This window comes from Gorilla gorilla, chromosome 1 (assembly GCF_029281585.2).
Source record: "Gorilla gorilla gorilla isolate KB3781 chromosome 1, NHGRI_mGorGor1-v2.1_pri, whole genome shotgun sequence".
Taxonomy (NCBI): domain Eukaryota; kingdom Metazoa; phylum Chordata; class Mammalia; order Primates; family Hominidae; genus Gorilla; species Gorilla gorilla.
In genome coordinates, this window is record NC_073224.2 from 124,764,101 (window position 1) to 124,784,368 (window position 20,268).

Here is a 20,268-nt window from a genome sequence, read left to right on the forward strand (position 1 = left end):
GAAAATATCTCCAATTAAGTAAAAGAAAATCAAGTGCAAAAATGTGTCTAATATTCTATCTTCAGAGTAAAAAGTAAAGGAAATAAAATATCTTTGCATTTGGCTTCTCTCTACATAAAGAAATTCTGAAGGATACAGTTTTTGAAAAATTCTAGAAAGAAACACAAACAACTAAAAGTGGCGATTACATGTTTGCAGGAGAGGGAAAATTTGCCCACCAGAAGAGAGATGGGAATGAGAAGTATTTTCACTGTATACTTTTCTATGTGTGAATACACTTTTGGTCTATATGCATATATGCATATATCACCTTATACATAGAGTAAATTGAAAACAAAAAAGTAAAAACAAAATCTAGTATATGCTCCCTGTCTCAAAGAATATTTGATATTTAGGGATTGCTAGTAAAATAAGCATAAATGCATATTTCCCCATCAGAATGGAACCACCAGAAATAAACAGATCTATCAACTGAGAGAGAACTCAACCTCAGCCTGAAGCAAAGTAGTAGGAAGAGGTAGAACTGTTACAGTTAGCCCTTGACCTGGGAAACTGGTGGGACATGCAGGCAAAGATCTAAGGCTTAGAAATATGGTGACCAAAACACACATTGTGATGACTCTAACAATGGGGTTATGGGACTTGAGAGTTTCCTGGAATGTTTACCAATGGCCAGAGAAGTTAAGTCGGATAAAAAAATACTGTTCCACATACCTAAACAAGCACACACAGTAAAATAATCCAAGGAACTGTAAGTAGGATAAACTCAAAGAAATTCATACCTACATACATAATAATCAAACTATCAAAAGATAAAGAATCTTGAAGGCATCAAGAAAGAAGCAATGTATCACATATAAGGGAACCTCAATAAGATTAACAGCATATTTCTCATTAAAAACCATGGATATCAGAAAGCAGTGGGATGATATATTCAAGATGCTGAAAGAAAAAGACTGTCAATGATAATATCGAAACTAGTATTCTAAGAGCCATCTTTACCATATGGTTAGAAGAGACAAAAATTTTGTTTCCTTCTGAAATGATCCATTCTAGGACTGGACATGTCTTATTAATTAAAAGTTCATGGTATAGTAGTGATTTTAGAGTTTGATGAATACTCATGTACTCTCCTATATTTCCCAGCCTCCCTTGAAGTCACAGAGACCATTTAATAATTCTGGTCAATATACTGCGAGGGACAGTGATGTGTGTTGCTTCCAGACTGAGCTAGTGAAAGCTGCTGTATGGCCCTTCAAGTCTGTCCCTCTTCCCTGTACTGTGGAGGCCTTGGCGGCCAGGTGTTTCAAACCACATATCTAAAACACAGAGAAAGGTAGCCCAACACATATTCGACTTTATTTGAGTGACAAAATCAGTGTTATATTAAGCTCTGAGATTTGAGGTTTAATTAGCTGCTATAGTTTGAAGTTTGACTGCACCAAACCACATGTTAAAATGTGATCTCCAATGTTGGAGGTGGGGCCTAATGGGAGGTGTTTGGGTCCCTGGATCTTCTTCACTTTTCACCATGAGTGGAAACAGCCTGACGCTCACACCAGAGGCAGATGCTGGCACCGTGCTTCCTGTACAGCCTATAGAACTGTGAGCCAAATATACCTCTTTCGAAAAATAAATTACTTAGTCTCAGGTATTCTTTTATAGCAACATAAATGAACTACGATAACAGCTATCACCAGAATCGTAGCTTGTCCTAACCAGTACAGTTTCTCAAAGGAACAAACTAACAATGAACTGGAATTAATTTCTACTCAACCATTGATTTCTAGAATAAAGAACAATTCTCCTTTTTACAGGACAATTCTTCAAATACTTAAAGACTGTTTCTCCTTCGTTTTCTTCTTCCCATTAACCTCATTCCTTAATAATCAGCCTACTAGTAGGGTACTCTCCTATTTTAATTTAGTCAAACTCTGATATCTGGGAAGGCAAATTATCAAACTTTACTGACACAAAGCTCTAAGGCAATACAAATACTTCTCTGGCATTCTATTCTCTTTGACACTAACAAGAATGAATTTCTCACCAGTGTGGATGGCCTTTTACATTCTTTTCACAGCCTTCTGAGAGTAGGCCCCAGCATAACTACATCCCTTCTAACAAACAATACTCAAAGCTCTTTCCAAGGGATGGTTCAAAAGCAGTGTCAATGTCCACAGCAGAATGATGGCCATACCACTCAGTTCAAAAGCAGTGGCAATGCCCACAGAAGAATGATGGCCCCATCACTCAACAGTCCAGGGTTGCATCTCTCATCAGGCCTTACTGCATCCTAAGGTAGAACCTTGCACCATCAGTATCCTCCCCTGAAGTTATGAAAATAGGCAGATATTTTCATTTCATTCATTCCCCCACCTTATAGAGGTAAGACTTGGCTAACTAAAAAAATACAAAAGCAGGTAAATGTAAATTGTTTATTTTAGAGGCCATTAGTTGCTTTTCTGTGAAGCAACAAGAAATCTTACTGACCAGGCTAATTTTTTTATGTTATGCTAATGTTGTATCCCTTCCATATTCTGTGTTTCATGGAATATCAAGATGCCAAACAACCAGATAAAACTGAGAACATAAACCACAACATCAGAGCTAGCAAGAGATGGGAGAATAAAATGGCTTGAATTACTAGGATGCAGAACTAAATGCTTGGACTGAAGCTAGTCTTACTATCTTTAATTTTATAAAATCCCCTGAACACTAAGAATGGATTGATAACTTAAGACAATGCCCTGGATGGAAAATGGATAAGGATGATTTCATACCCCGAGTGCCTGGTGGGCAAGAGCACTTGAAATGGTTCACAAGGTCAATACAGGTGCCTCCATTCTGGCAGGGCTGATTCTGGCACTCATCCACTTCATACTCACAGTTGACACCCTGATAGCCTGGGACACACTGCCATGAGGAAACAAAAAGGACAAGAAATATTGGACCATTACTGGAAACAGACCATGAGAGCTAGTGAGATCTGGAACATTTCTGTGACTGTCTCCCACCTCCCCACTTAGCTTTTGTATGTTTTCTCTGGAACCATCACACTCTCTGCTAATCATTCTATGCAGGGACAGAAAACCTGCAGCTTACTGGCATTTACCTACTCCTCTTCCAGTTGAAAAAGGCACTTTAAAGGGAAGGCAAGGACTGAATACAATGAAGGATATTTCAGATTTGACTTGTGTGCAAACCTTTTGTTCCTCCTGGGTACAGGTTTCCTCATCTTTAAAATACACATTCCTCCGTATGTGATGAGGACCCTATGACTCAGTCAAAAGGCATATGTGGATGGTAGTACAGACATGCAATTATTGATCTCCAGGTTTAGGAAATTGCATCTATGTGTGAGAAACTGGTTGAGATAGGCTTAGGGGTAGAGGGAGGTGGGGCTGGCTGGCTGGCTGGCTGTGGTGGCTGTAGGGGTTGGAAGGATTTCAGGGCTGACCAAGAAAAAAGATATGGCTGTGAGGTGGCTTTATTTGGACACTTTGACAGGTTTGCACCTGGGAGAAGTCCCAAATAGCATGAGACCTTCCAGAGGGGTAGGTGAGTAAGGGGAAGACAGCAAGTAAACTCTGGGAAAGAAGGATCAGAGAAGGAGTCTAGGTGATGTCACTCAACAGCCAGTGGCAGGAATCTCTGGGTCAGAGAGCTCTAAAGGCCAGCATCAGTCTGGGGTCTGTATGGCCCCAGGGTATATCTTGTCCTACTTATACTATGGCTAGCAGATTTTGGCTGCAGTTTTACAGGCTATGCAAAGCAGGCAAGCTCTAAATAGCTAAAAATCTGCTTATTTGGGGGCTATGTTTAAAACAACTAGATGTTTCAAAATTTGGGTTTGGCACTGGTAGGCTTTTGAGCTAATGAGACCCAGCCCCAGCCTGCTGTGAAGAAATAAACAACCTAGGGGCCAAAATACAGAAGCTATCGTTGGCTCATTTATATAACAATAGAGAAGCAAAGCTTTTCTCAGTGTTGCTTGATGGTTTGAATTGGTATCAAATTAATGTCTCAGGCATTTTGCTAATATCTTGCTTGCACTAACCATTATCAGCCCAGACATTAAAATAGTGACATGTACCTTGAAGACACATACTTCCTCAAATATATACATGTAACGTTTAGCATGATGCTATGGGGAACAGGATGAGCAACATTTTTTTTTTTTGAGAGAAAATTGCTAGTTGACTGATTAATGACTAAATACAAAGGTGACAGGGGCCAAAGGGACACTCCACAAAGCAGTTTTTCCTATCTCAGCTGCTATTCAGGGAAGTGTGGACTGCTATGTTGGGTGGGCCTGTAAAATGCACTCTGGTAGTGACTCTTGGCTCTGAATCCTAAAAGCAAGCCTAAGGAGCTGGGATGGTTCCAGACGCCTATAAAAATATCATACTAGGGACCTGTTAACTTATTGCACAGAGAGGCTGAAAGAAACAGTGGTAAACATTATGACGGGAATTGGTAAAAATCTATAAACTATCAATATAAGATACAAGCAGCTAAATTCAATATATCAGTGCTCAAACAGTTGTACAATCTCCTGGGAGGTCCATGACCTCTGCTTGCTCAGTGTCCTCACCTCGCATCTGTATCCACCAATGAAGTCACTGCATGTTGCCCCGTGCTGACAGGGGTTGGACGCACACTCATCGAGTTGCTCCTCACAGTAGCTCCCAGTATAGCCCAGGGGGCACTGACAGTAATGTGTGTTGCCAGCATTGATGCAGACACCTGAGTGCTGGCACAAGTGTTCAACAAGCACACCTGGGAAACCCAGTGAGGAAGAAATGTCATAGAAGAACATGTGACACATGGGGTTCAAATCAACCAATGAGCAAGTAAATCTAAACTGGCTGACACATCAAATCTTATTCTTAGCCAGTTCTTCACAACCCTCAGTACCAGATGCATATTAAAAATAAACCCTGAAAGTGGAATATACCTTAGTTTCATTTCAAATACATTCTTCTCAGAATCTCTGAACCTATTCCTCTACCCTTACACCTTCTGTCTTGAGCCCTTTCCCCAGAGCCCTGCCCACCCACTACTATCTGCCCTTCCCTCTTATCCCACAAAAAAATGATACCTGCTCTAAATGCCACTGGACAGTCAATACTGCAGTGAATGACCTGAGCCCAAGGGAGCAAAGCTTACCTCTCCTGGAGGCTGCTATGTCACAAGAGACATTGGGCACGTCACAATAGGCACCAGCCCATCCAGATGGACATAGGCACTGGGACTCTGCTTTTTTCTGAACGCAAGTACCTTTGTTTTTACATGGAGACCGACTGCAGAGGTTCACCAGGGTCTGAAACAGAGGCAGGGGTGTACATACATCAAATTTCAAATACTAGAAATGAAGAAAAGAAGTTATATTGTGTTACAAGAAATCAAAGAAAAGCAAACTGATTAAAAAGAAAAAGAGCCTTCATCTAGTAAAAGAGCCCTTAAACTAGATTCAGTGTTCCGAGGTACACCTAACCATTTTTACGTACCGTTAAGTCTTCACTTAATGTCATCATTAGGTTCTTGGAAACTGTGACTTTAAGGACAACGATATATAACGAAACCAATTTTACCACAGTCTAATTGATATAAAAAAGAGTTAAGTTCCTCTACTTATTTCTGGTTAAAAAAAAATCACTAAACTTCAAATTAACACCCACTTCTGATATTAAACATTAAAATAAACAAGCTATACATTCATTTAAGAAATATTAATAAAAACAAGATAATTATTTATCCAATTTTTGGTGAATCCATGAGTAATAGTAGTCCTAGTGGTGGCAGGTCAAGTCAAGGAATAAATGTTTGGAAAGCAAAACTGTCAGCACCTCTTACCACCACACAGTTCAGAAAGCAATACTAACCAATATGGCAGGCTTGCTGGGTGGTTTCCCTGCTGGGTGGTTTTGTACCACATTGTTTATTGTTGTGCACTCATATGATCATCATAGGCTTTATGGGTTTTCATTTTATAATAATTGGTATATTCATTCTTTTTTTTTTTTGAGACGGAGTCTCACTCTGTTGCCCAGGCTGGAGTGCAGTGGCGCTATCTCCGCTAACTGCAAGCTCTGCTTCCCAGGTTCACGCCATTCTCCTGCCTCAGCCTCCCGAGTAGCTGGGACTACAGGCACCCGCCACCACATCCGGCTAATTTTTTGTATTTTTAGTAGAGGCGGGGTTTCACTGTGTTAGCCAGGATGGTCTCGATCTCCTGACCTCGTGATCCACCTGCCTCGGCCTCCCAAAGTGCTGGGATTACAGGTGTGAGCCACCGTGCCCGGCCCCATTCATTTATTTTCTAACTCACTTACTCCAGTTCAGGTTCATGAGTGGCCAGAGCCTATTCTGGCACAATGGGACAATGTAGACATGTCCACTTCACCCAACATACATGACTTTGAGTTGTGGAAAGAAACTGGAGTCCCTGGAGAAAACCCACACAGACATGGGGAGAACATGCAAACCCCACACAGATAGCAGCTCTGGCCAAAAACAGACTTTTCCCCCACTCAATGTTGTAACAAAATGACACCGAAGGAAACAAAGTTACTTGAGGGCCTGCTGTAGTCTAATTCCTCTTAGGTCTTCTATTTAAAAAGTTCTTACCAAAAAAGTTTAAAAATTCAGGGAAACCCAACAGGTTAAGCTATTCCCAATGCTCTAGACATGATTTGCCTACATGTATAGCCACCCTGTAATGCTAGAAAGAAAGAGTTAAAGCTGTCAGACAGGTTCATACTTTCTGTGCTAATCCTGTGTGAGAAATCCACATGGGTCTTGACCAAATCTATCTTTGGTGAATATGGGTAAAAGGACTTAATGCCTGTTAATAAGCCTAAAACCGTTTAAGAGCTTATTTCTAAGGAAGGCAATCAGACTTATGAAAAATCTGAAGCAAAGAGTGCACAAGGACTGGCACCTTTCATCTTAATTCATACACGGAGTGGCTTGGCCCCTTGAGGAGAGGAAGGCCAAATTCACAATATAGACAGTTTGCTGGAGGAAGGGAGGAGTGCTTCACCAGCACTTCCAATCTACACTGTGAGAACAAATAGGAGCCCAACCAAAAATGCTCTCGTGATCCATGGAATCAGCAACAAGCTGCTTAATTTTGTGGAGGTGGGTGCTCACATGTCTAATATAGCCTAAGCCTTACTTAAGTGCGCCCTGTAAGTCAAGTTAAGTTTGGCCATTTATTCCTATGTTCTTTGGAGTTATTATTCTATCACTATTAAAGAGGTAGAATAACATTAAATTAAATACAGTGCTGTTTGGTATGCAACTTTGGAAAAGTTACTTTGCCCCTCTGGGGCTGTTTCGCCTTCCGTGAAATCGAAGGTTAGATTAGTTGCCTATAAGGGCTCTTTCCATTCTAAAATTTAATGGAAGTGTGTATTTACATATTTGAACTTAAAAGATATGTAAATTGTTTGCTTTTGAGAATGTTACCACATTGCAAGATACAACAATTATCATTATTAAACACTTAGGTGTTGCATCTGACCTTTAAAAGGTTATTTTGATTATTCTCTATTTTCTTCAGTTCTTTTTGTGCTTCCAATGTAAAAAACAAAAAAACAAAAAACAAAAAACAAAAATCTGTGTTTATTTCCCACATGTATTTTTCTGCAGTTCTTGGTTAGCCTCTTTTCAAGATCTTATGTTTGTGAATCTATATCATATTGCCAGCACCATTTTGGAATCTGCAAGTTATTAAGAAGTTACCTAGATTATCTCAGGGACATCCCTGAGATCCACAGTTTTCTCTTTTAGAAGGAACTTATTCAGACTAGAAAGTGAACAGGTGTAATCTTCAGCTGCTCTAGGGGAGCTGAGTGAATGGGAAGGAAGTCAATTACCTGACAGTTTTTCCCAGTGTAGCCCAGGGGGCAGCTGCAGCGGTAGGTACCCAGGCCATCAACACACGTTCCCTCATTCAGGCATGGATGAGAGCTGCATTCATTGATCTCATGGAGGCAGAAGGATCCAGTGAAACCCACAGGGCACAAGCAAGAGAAGGAGTTAATCCCATCAACACATGTGCCACCATTGAAACAGGAGCTAAGAAGCAAACAGAGCAACATCAGCTATGTATCTGGTGCCTGTGACTTACTACTACAAAGTAAGATTTCTGGAATCTAAGATCATACAGAGGCAAATACCTCTGAGCAACCCATATCCCTTAAACTTTCTTACAAGCTAGATTGGGTGCCAGAAGCTCTGAGGTGCCCACTTCCTTTCTATAATCAAAGGCTTAGAAGTATTTAAAAGACTGAGCTTACTATAGATACCTACAGAAAATGAAGTTTTCTAGGTTTTACCCAGTCCTTCCGTAGTTTTCCCATGTATCACATTTCATCTCTAAGTCAATTTAATTTATTTGAATAGTCCTATTCACTATAGATTATTTATAAAAGACAAATAGAACAAACATGCTCATAATATTATAAAAAGAAATGAAACAAAACTCCCAGAAATTACTTAAAGACTAGTAACAATTCCAATCTCTGCAGAAAAACTGGAATTTTTGGATTTTTGAAATGAATGAGAGGCCAAGGGAAGAACAGAACAAAATTATAGCTCTTTCTGTTCCCTAAGCAAGAAATAATAAACCATCCCTATAAACTTCGCAACCTCTGACCTTTAACTTTCTATTATATATGTTTATCAGGAACCAGTAACTGGGCAATAGGAGATGACTGTGGACTGGGATCCATGTGGACACCTCATCCCTGCTCCACAATTCTAGCATTGTGCTCTGAAGTTTCCTTCCCTTTCTCCCTTTCTCTCGTAAGATGCTGATGCCCGAGTGACTGGTTGCTCACCTCTCAGTGCACTCATTGATGTTGTTCTCACAATGGACTCCATCAAATCCTGCCTGGCACTTGCAAGTGTAACTGTTGACGTAGTCAGAGCAGGTCCCTCCATTCTTACAGGGTTCACTCAGACACTCATTCATGTCTGTCTGGCACTTATCCCCAGTGAAACCCGGAAGGCAGAGGCAGGAGAAAGTATTCACTCCATCCACACAGGAACCTCCATTCTGGCAAGGATCTAAGCCATTACAAAAGAATTAGACCTCTGAAGAGTAGCATCAATTTAATCTTAGATTCATAAAAGTGAATGACCTGAACTAAGTCATGCTGGGGGCAGCATAATTCTGACTTTTTCATTCAATTTTGCCAACTCCCTCATTTATGAAAATGAATTCAATAATACTTGCTTGAAGTTTTTAACCTGTTTATTAATTGGAATAAACTTCATCTATGTCACCACCAACAGTTTTGTAAAATTAATAGTCATAAAACTTGCATTGGTCCCTCACACATTTGGAAATCAAATATGTGCCCCAATACACAGAATAGCAATCAATATTTTCAAAAGGTATATGTGATTGTGGAGTGTGTGGGGGAGGACAAAATACACATATTCATGTTTTTCCAGGCATATTAACTATATAATCTTCTCTCTCCCTTTCATTTCCATCTCCTCTCTCTCTCTTTTTCTCTCTCTCTTTTAGATTTCAGTAGCCTTATGAAACACAGTTTAAATAAAAATTGAAATATCACATAGCTTGATCTTGGAACACTTTATACTCATAGTAAGGAACCAACAAATTTTAAGCTACAGTCATGCCACGGCACTCTACAATTATATGCCATACAAATCAGAACAAGAAAAATAAGCTGTAGCTATGGCTCTTAAGGAACTTAAAAATATAATTGCAAAGACAGGTCATACATGTAAAATGAAAACTAAATACTAAACTAAAGGGTAATGTGACCTTTATTTTATTAGTGAAACATTTAATATACTTTATTCATCTCTTGAACTAATTCCCTTATAAGACTCATCTGCAATCTCTATTAAAGCAATTGTAAAAATTGTTTCAGTTTTTCTTAACCACAGTACACAGCTACTATAATTTCCATAGCATCTTTCAGGAAACTCATCATCCATAATTTACTGAATTATTTTAAACTCATTGTAAATATTGTTGGTCCCACTTCTTATAGAAAAATTTAAAAATACTCAATATTTTGAATGACATGTTACTTAATGTGAGAAAGGAATACAAACAGCTTGATCTCACTCCCTAAAGTTCTCCATCAATTGTGCCTTGGAAACTTTTTCACTATTTGTAATACATCATTAAAATTATTTGTCCATATGTCTTTTTTTTTTTTTTTTTTAGATGAAGTCTCACTCTGTTGCCCCGGCTGGAGTGCAGTGGCACAATCTTGGCTCACTGCAACCTCCGCCTCCCGGGTTCAAGAGGTTCTCGTGCATCAGCCTCCCGAGTAGCTGGAATTACAGGTGCCCGCCACCATGCCTGGCTAATTTTTGTATTTTTAGTACAGACCGGGTTTCACCATGTGGCCAGGCTGGTCTTGAACTGTGTCTATATGTCTTTCTTCCCTAATAGACTATGAGCTTCATGAAAATAGAAACTAAAACTTATTTATCTTATCACTGCCGGCACCTAGCATGGTGGCCTCTATATGATAATCTGAAGTTATATATCCTGTAAATTAAGGTGCCATTATTAATGCATTGTGATAATCTCATTTGAAGTTAAATCACTATACAAGTAACTAAGGATCGGTCAGTACATACATGTAATAAAACTATTAAGGCTGGGGGAAGAACCACCAGAAAGAAGTAGGCAGAATAATCCCTAGAGGTTTCACTGGGCTGAGAATAGCTCATGTTTATTCAATAAGAATGAAAAAAACCACGTGGCAGTAAGTAGAATCCTGAGGGACCCCTGTTGTAGTAGCGAGCCATATTAGCCCTCAACTAAAGACTATTTTGGAACCAATTAACAAACCTTGAAGTAAGACTCTGAAGGATTGAACTATGTCCAAATAATTGAATATTTGAACAAAGCTCAAAAATGTTTTTTTAAAAAAGATTTTTAAAAAAATTCAGCATGGAACAATGTAAGATGGATGTCTAGCATCCAGTAAAAAATTACCAGGCAGGCAAAGAAGCAGGAAATACATTCAAAATGAGTAGAAAAAATATGAACAGAAACATACTCAGGAATTTCTCATATGGTAGAAAAGTAGGTAAGGACAATAAAATATGGTCAATTATTATCAACTAGAAAACAACGATACTCAATATATTCAAGAAGGAAATAAAAGCATGAACATGACAAAGAGGGAGGTAACGTTAAAAGAAAGACTTGAATTAAACTTCCACATATAAAAACATAATATCTGAGGGAAAAATATACTAAATGAGATTAACAGTAAACGAGAAACTATAGAGGAAACAATTAGTAAACTTGAAAGTATAACAAGATAACTTCAAATAGTAAAATAATCCAAAATAAAACACTAAGTGGAAAAAACACTGAAAAATAAATAAATCAACCTTGCAGCCTAATAAATGCATAATGAACATTATAAAAGGGAGACGCAAAAACTTTTGAAAAAAATAATGGTTAAATATTTACCAAATAATGGTTAAATATTTTGCAGACTTGGACCCATAACCAAAAATATCAGTAAACTCCAAACAGAAGAAACATAAAGAACACTACACCAGGCTAGGCATGGTGGCTCATGCTGTAATCCCAGCACTTTGGGAGGTCCAGGTGGACGGATAACAAGATCAGGAGATCAAGACCACCCTGGCTAACACGGTGAAACCCCATCTCTACTAAAAATACAAAAAATCAGCCGGGCGTGGTGGCGGGCACCTGTAGTCCCAGCTACTCGGCAGGCTGAGGCAGAAGAATGGCGCAAACCCAGGAGGCGGAGCTTGCATTGAGCCAAGTTCACGCCACTGCACTCCAGCCTGGGTGACAGAGCGAGACTCCGTCTAAAAAAAAAAAAAAAAAAAAAAAAAGACCACCACACCAACAGGCATTATAATCAAGTTGGTAAAAATCAGTGGAAAGAGGATATCTTAAAAGCAGCCACAGGAGAGATAATTATATATAAAGGAACAGATAAAAGAATTGTGGAATAACAGCAGATTTCTCCTCAGAAATAATGCAAGGTAGAAGATAATAGGATAGCTTTAAAGTGCTGAAAGAGAAAGTCAATTTAGAATTCTCCTCCCTGTGAAAATATCTTTGAAAACTAAAGCAAAATAAAAACCTTTCTGACACACAAAAACAGAAAGACTTCATCTTCATCACCAGGAGACAAAGACTACACAAAATATTCAAGGAATTTTTTCAGACAGAAGGAAAATGATACCTGATGGAAACACAAATCTACATAAAAGAATAAAGACCAACAAGACTTGAAAATACGTAAGTAACTTAAAGACTTTTAAATTATTTTTCAAATATCTTGAAAAAATTGACCTTTTAATTATATATTTGATGGGTTTAATGCTATATACATTTTATAACAACGATAGAAGAGAGGCCAGGAGGAATGTAAATGTGAGTGTACAGCTCTTCTCCTCTATATGAAGTGGTACGATTGAAGGTACATTATAATAAGTTAAAGCTGCACACCAGTAATCCCTACAATAACTACTAAAAAATATGTAACCAATATGGTAGTGAATATAGATAAAGTTTTGAAATTTATGTATGTAGATAAAATGTAATCATAAAAATACTCAATTATTTCAAAAGATGTCAGAAAAAGGAAAATGGAAACAATACACAGAAAGAACAAGGATAAAGCAAACAGCAAGATGGCATATTTTGAAGCCAGCCATATAAAAACTACATTAAATTTAAACAGTCTAAATACCTGAATTAAAAGATAGATACCGTCATACTGGAGAAAAAAAGACAAGACCCAATATATGCTCTCTACAAGAAACCCATTTTAGAGAAACAGGTCAGAAGTAAAAGGATTTTTAAAAACACACTCTAATAATAAAATAAAGCTAGAGTAGCTATATCAGTATCAGGCAAAGTAGACTTCAGAGAGAGAAATATGACAAGAGTTTAAAAAGGCCATTTCAAAATGATAAATGGGTCAATTCCTCAGAAGGACATAAGAACCCTAAATGTTTATGCACTTAAGATTAGAGTTTCAAAATTCATTAAGCCAAAACAAATAGAATTACTAGAGAAACAGATGAATATACAATGATAGTAAAAGATTTCAATACTCTTGAATAAGAAGTAAACAGAAAGCCTCCTTATTATATTCAATGAATAATAAGTAGACAGAAAGTCACAGAGGACATAAAAGACCTGAATAACACTACCCTATCCAATTTGAATTAATAACATTTATAGAACACTGTATGAAAAAAATCTGCAAAACAGACATTCTTTCCTTTCAAAGAAAGAAGAGACAAATTACCAATAGTAGAAACAAGAGAAGGAAACCATCACAGATCTTATAGACTATTAAAGCACAGTAAGGAAATGTTATAAAACAAATTGATGTTATGTCAACAAATTTGACAAAACAGGTGAATTGGATTAATTCTTTGAAAGACAGATATTACCAAAGCTCAATTAAAAACAGATAGCCCATATGGCACTATATGTATTAGGAAAACCAAACTTGTAGTTAAAAACTTTCCCAGAAAGAAGGTTCCATGTCTATATATTTGGAAGAAAACACACCAGTTCTACACAAACTCTCCCAGAAAGTAGAAAGAAACACTTCTTGATATGTTCTATGAGGACAGCATTGCCCTCCTATCACAACCAGACAATGGTAGTCCAAGAAACCTGGAGAACAATATCCTTCATGAACACAGACATAGAAATCCTTAACAACATTTTGGCAAATCAAATCCAATAATACATAAAAGGAATAACACATAATGACCAAGTGGAATATAGCCCATAAATTTAAGATTAGCTTTTAACATTTGCAAAATGTTAAATAAAGTTGATGACAATTTACTTACATTAAAAGACAAAAAAATAATATCACCATGTCAACAGATGTAGAGAAATCAATTGCACACCAAAAAATCAACATTCATTCATTATAAAAATACAAAAAGACCTCTTAAAAAACCAGAAGTACAAGGTCTCTCAATTTGATAAAGGGCCTTTATGAAAACCTATAGGTAACATCTCACTTAATGGTAAAAGACTACATACTTTTCCCCTAGGATCAAAAACAAGGTAAGGCTTCTCTCACCACTTCTATTCTGTATTTATTGAAGATCTTAGTACAATAATACTAAAATAAATAAAAGGCATACAGGGTTGAAAAGAAATAAAAGGCATAAGGGTTATTTATAGACAGGATGATTGTATCTGTAGAAAATCCTAGAATCTAAACTATCTAGAGGCTAACCTACGAACCTACAACTAATAAGAAGTTAGTTTAGTACAGTAAGAAAACAAAATTAAACTTGACTTTTAAGTCACACAATATGTAAAAATTAACTCAAAACAAATCATAGGCCAAAATGTAAGGGCTAAAATTACACAACTTTTAGAAGAAACCACAGTAGATAAACCTCAAGTTTGGATTAGGTGAAGATTTGTTAAGAAGATACATGAAGCATGAACTATAAAGGAAAAACATGCATACACTGAATTTCATCAATGTTAACATTTTCCTCTTCAAAAGAAAATCAAAAGAGAAGCTATAAATTGGAGGGAAATCATTGGGAAGCAAATACCTGTCAAAGAATTCTTATTTAAAAATACAAAGAACTCTTTCAACTCAAGAAGACAACCTAATTATTTCAAATGGGCAAAAAATTTAAATAGACATTTCACCAACGAAGATAGGCAGATGGGCAAAGCACACGAAAAGATGCTTAACATCACTGGAAGAGAGAATAATACAAATTAAAATCACAATGAAATACCACTCTACACCCACTAGAAGAGCTAAATTTAAATGATATCACCAAGAGTTTGTGAGCATATGGTTCAAATAGAACTTTCATACAATTCTGGTGAGAATGAAAATAGTACAATCACCTTGGAAAACATTCTGGCAATTTCTTAAAAAGTGAAACATACACTTACCACATGATTCACCGATTCTACTCCTAGGTATTTACTCAAGAGAACTAAAACCATATGTCCACACAAAGACTCATTCATAGCAACTTCATTTGTAATATCTCCAAATTGGAAAACACCCAAATGGCCATCAACCAATGAACTGTAATATGTCCATACAATGGAATACTGCAGAACAATAAACTAGAATGTACTATTGATATAAACAACATGGACGGATCTCAAATACTATGTTCATTAAAACAAGTCAGAACCTCTCCTGACTTATGCTTATCTGACTGCATTTATATAAAATGATAAAAACTGCCAACTAATAATCTATAGTGACAGAAGGTAAAACTGTGACTCCACAGGCAAGAAAGAGAGAAGGTTAAATTGCAATGGGATGAAGATAGTTTTAGGGTGATAAATATGTTTATTATTTTGGGTGATAGTTTCAGTTACTATATGTCAAAATGTGCCAAATTGTACACTGAAAATATTTGCAGTTTAATGTACCTTAATTATACCTCAATAAATCTGTTTTTTAAAAAACACTATCATAGCATTGTCCTCACATTTTCAATGTTCACAAATTAAAGGTAATGCTTAAAATATATTCCACTGCCTCAACTCCCAAGGACACTAGCTTCAAAAGAAAGAGTTAAAACACTACTGTTAAATATGCTGGATAAATGACCGGTATGCCCAATGTCAGGCATGAAAGGCGGCAGCCTCCACTGGGCTCTCCTCTGCTCCCTGTGTGTTTTCCTCTCCTCCGGGGGCTTAAGAGCTGACTGGCATACTCACTGGCAAGGCAGTCATCAATGTCCTCCTCACAGTCCATACCACTGAAGCCTGGTGGACATTCACACATGTAGCTGCCCTGGGTGTTATGGCAGAGACCATGGTTCATGCAGGGCTTGGAGATACACTCGTCAATGTCAATGGTACACCGCTGACCTAGGAACACAGGGCCAATAAATGACCTAGTCCTTGGAAGCTGATTCCCACAAAAATCTACGCAGGACCTGAGCTTAGTTGGGGTGCATGGAGCTATTCCACAGACAAACTGGTTGGCCCCCTGCTTTAGGAAGTTCCAGGAAGACTTCTGAGGCCTAGGAAGTTGCTGCCAAGGTGCTTAAACTCCCTGAAGAACGAACATCATGGCTTGTAAGGCTTGGGTTGCAGCCTTCCAGCCGCTAGGGGGCCCCGAAGACACGGACAATGGAAAGGCTTTCTAAGCCATTTCAATTAGCAGCTCCTGTGCAAAACCTGCGTGCTCTTGACAAGATGGACAGGCCTCATAAGACCAGCAGGGCCTTCCATATGATCTGATAACCTGACCACTTTGTCTAAAGTCAGAATGTATGTTCTTGGCTTCTCCACACCCATGTTCTTACCTTGCCAGCCAGGAGCACACAAGCAAGTATAACTCTCAAAATTTGGTGACTCTTTGCAAACAGCAGCATTCTCACAAGGGTTTGGGGAACAGGGAGCCAATACTGTCTGACAATTCTTGCCTGGAAAGTAAATGACAGAGTTTATGACAGATAAACAGGTAAGAAAACGAAAATTTTCCCAAGTTGTATCCCAAGGATGTTCTCCGAATTCAAGTCAAAAGTCCTGATTAAGAGGCTTTGAAAATGGAGAAGCCCATGATCTTTCCAGCATTGGCTCTGATATTGTTAACTGTGTAACCTTGGGCAAGATAGTTAGGGACCTCCTACAACTGTGATTTTATGAACTAGGCCTGTTAAATGTAGTTTCCCTACACTACTATTTCTTTTTTTTTTTTTTTTTGAGACGGAGTCTCACTCTGACTCTCAGGCTGGAGTGCAGTGATGCGATCTCGGCTCACTGCAACCTTCCACCTCCCAGGTTCATGCCATTCTCCTGCCTCCGCCTCCCGAGTAGCTGGGACTACAGGCACCCACCACCACGCCCGGCTAATTTTTTACATTTTTAGTAGAGACGGGGTTTCACCATGTTAGCCAGGATGGCTGCGATCTCCTGACCTCGTGATCCGCCTGCCTCGGCCTCCCAAAGTGCTGGGATTACAGGGTGAGCCACCGTGCCTGGCCTACTATTTCTTCTAGAGGGGAAAAAGTAACAATGTGCTATCAAGTCTTTCAGGTAACACAGTCATGCTATGGCTATTCTGCTACTCTACACAACTTAGAGTCACTATTAACAGCTGCTATTAACAGCTCAAGACTCCAGGGAAGTAATAACTCAGCCATGCTCCTGACTGCATGCCGCAACCTGATGAAACAGGCAAAGTTATTGTCTATGTTTGTGTTTTGTTCCCTCTGAATGAGAAAAATAGATGAAGAGGAGATAAACAAGCCATAGAAATATAACCAATCACAAGAAGGCGATAATAAGCCAGTAGAAAACAAAGAATAAATGTCCCAAGCACACTCCAAACATAACAACTGAAACAAAGAACAGCTATGTGACATGCAGTCACACTCACGTCTTCTCAGTTGTAACAGCCATCGAAGGGGTGACACCTCTGAGTGAGATGTAGCGGTACTGAATGTGGGAAGTAAAAAGGCCATTAAGAGGAAAAGCTTCAGATTCAAAGAGACCTACAGGTAAATCCTAGATGTACTACTTACCTATATGACCTTGAGCAAGCAAGCTCCCTTTGCCTCAGCCTCCTCATGTGTAAAATGGCAATAGGAACTTCTACATTGTAGAATTATTGAGGAATACATTAAATAATCCAAAGTACAAAAAGTTTCTGGCACATAGTAAATTACCAGTAAGTGGTAGCTGTATTATTGAAACTAAGACCAATAGCTAATGTCCTGGAAACATTCAAATGATAGACAGCCATCATCTATGTGCCTGGTTCCAGCCACATACAATTAAAAAAAATTTTCTTTCAAATACTAAAGTACAATGTAGGCAAATGACTGTCCATCACTTGCATCTTAGGAGGCCACAATGTTTCCTCAAAGCTTAAGATCCAGTCAGTAAAGGCAGGAAGGACAACTGAGGAGTGAGCCCTCGGAGGAGCATTACAGCCCCACAGACCTGGGCACTGAGACTCAGGCACTGACAAAGCAAGGTCAAGTATCCCCTCTGGTCCCTGCTGGTACCTCCAGGACCCACCTGTGTATGGCAGCACACAGTGGCAAGTGTAGCCACTTATGTCATCAAAGCAGGTTCCTTGGTTCAGGCATGGATTTGAGGCACATTCATCAATATTCACCTGGCAGTTATAGCCTGTAGACAAAAGGAAAAAACCAAAAACAGTAAAACTTTCTGACAGCCTCATCAATTTCTAACCAATTCTCTTTAGGGGTAAAAACTGAACACATCAGAAATTGCATTCATTTCTTCAGGCCACTGAAATACCTGTTCATTCATTTCAGCCCCATGTCCCTGAAATACAGTCAGTAAATGACAGCAATTAGTTGAAAAGATGAATGGAAAAACAGTCTATTCTAATGGTCTGAAAGCCTAATGCCCCTCCAACTACAAATAACTTCTCAATAATGAAGTTCTTGGTTCAAAAGCTTGTTGCAGGATCTATTTATTATTTATTTATTTTTGAGACAGGGGGTCTCACTCTTGTCATTCAGGCTGGAGTGCAGTTGTGTAATCATGGCTCACTGCAGCCTCGACCTCTCAGGCTCAGCAATCCTCCCACCTCAGCCTCCTGAGTAGCTAGAACCACAGGTGCATGCCATCATGCCCACTTGATTTTTTAAATTTCTTGTAGAGATGAGGTCTCGTTATGTTGCCTAGGCTGGTCTCCAATTTCTGTGGCCAAGTGATCCTCCCACCTCACCCTCCCAAAATGCTGGGATTACAGGTGTGAGCCATCGCACCCAGCCAATAGCTTGTTGCATGATAAACATAAGCTCTTTGTATATAACATTTCTGGTCAGGAAAAGGGATGATGTTTTTGAATATATTAATCAAAGCCTCTGGTTTATGCCCATTTTTTCATAGGCACCATGTCTACCACCCATGTGGTACTTCCTGAAGTTACAAAGCTGTTTTCTCCTGATTCAAGGCATGAAACCTTCTCCCACTAAGAAAAGGATAAAAGGAATAAAAGATTAGTGGAGATAGCACAGTACCCAAATACTGCACACCTTTGCATCTCCAATAGGGCCTGGCACAGAGCCTTAAAATAGAGAAACTATGGCACTGTGGAAAAGAAAACATGGTCTAGGAATGCAGAGGTATGGGTTCAAGGAGTATTCTGCTGCCCACTGGGCATATAATTTGGGATTTTACCTTTTGAATTTTATTTTGTTCACTGATAAGCAAGTCTCATAAGATAAAGAAATAAAAGTGTTTTGAAATCTACAAGTTTCTTTGCCAATGTAATACAATATATCAGAAAATTAATGGCTGAAATACGGTCTCAGAAATGTTTCAAGTAATCAAATAAAGCGGCTCTAAAACATGCTGATGTATCACAATAGCACAGCACAATATTTGAGTGAGGAAATCAATGAATAAATAGACAGATGAGTGCAAATATAATGATTTACCCACACGGCTCTCTTTTGTGAGTTTCCAAGAGAAAACTGATGGTAGAAATACAACAGTGATAACTCAGAAGCAGATTTTACACAATTCCCATGACTATCCATTTGTTGGGTAGGCCAGCAGTCCCCCAGCATTTTTGGCACCGGGGATTGGTTTCGTGGAAGACAATTTTTCCATGATCCGGGGTTGGGGGGATGATTTTAGGATGATGATTCAAGCACATCCCATTTATTGTGCACTTTACTTTTATTATTATTATATTACACTGTAATATACAATGAAGTAGTTTTACAACTCACTATAATGTAGAATTGGTGGGAGCCCTGAGCTTGTTTTCCTGCCACTAGACAGTCCCATCTGGACGTGATGGGAGACAGTGACAGATCATCAGGCACTAGATTCTTATAAGGAGTGCACAATCTACATCCTTCACATGTGGAGTTCACAATAGGGTTCGCAGTCCTATGAGAATCTAAGGCCACCACTGATCTGACAGAGACAGAGCTCAGGCGGTAACGTGAGTGACGGGGAGTGGCTATAAATACAGATGAAGCTTTGCTCCCTCACCGGCTGCTCACCTCCTGCTGTGTGGCCTGGTTCCCAACAGGCCACACACAGGTACTGGTCTGTAGCCTGAGGGTTGAGGACCTCCGGTGTAGACCAAAGATGACTAAGTAACTAAGAATATCTCAATGTGTTAAAAAGTTTGTTGAAAGAGTTCTGAACATGTGGATTCTTCCTTGATATTACTACTATCTTAATTATAGTAAGCATAATATTTTCATTCTACTTCCATATATCTATTTGAACTATCATAG

At 38.6% G+C, this 20,268-nt stretch overlaps 1 protein-coding gene across 1 annotated transcript in view; it reads right to left on the minus strand.

Annotated features, from left to right (window-relative positions):
- Positions 1 to 20,268, minus strand: part of LOC101149786 (notch receptor 2) — a 160,939-nt gene that overhangs the window by 21,021 nt on the left and 119,650 nt on the right. The window contains exons 15-22 of the mRNA XM_055355264.2: positions 18,056 to 18,169; positions 16,336 to 16,455; positions 15,743 to 15,895; positions 8,850 to 9,078; positions 7,884 to 8,085; positions 5,170 to 5,323; positions 4,595 to 4,779; positions 2,781 to 2,913 (exon numbers count right to left, since the gene is read on the minus strand). Coding sequence (XP_055211239.2) covers positions 2,781 to 2,913; positions 4,595 to 4,779; positions 5,170 to 5,323; positions 7,884 to 8,085; positions 8,850 to 9,078; positions 15,743 to 15,895; positions 16,336 to 16,455; positions 18,056 to 18,169 — 1,290 coding nt within the window. The remainder of the gene's footprint in view (positions 1 to 2,780; positions 2,914 to 4,594; positions 4,780 to 5,169; positions 5,324 to 7,883; positions 8,086 to 8,849; positions 9,079 to 15,742; positions 15,896 to 16,335; positions 16,456 to 18,055; positions 18,170 to 20,268) is intronic.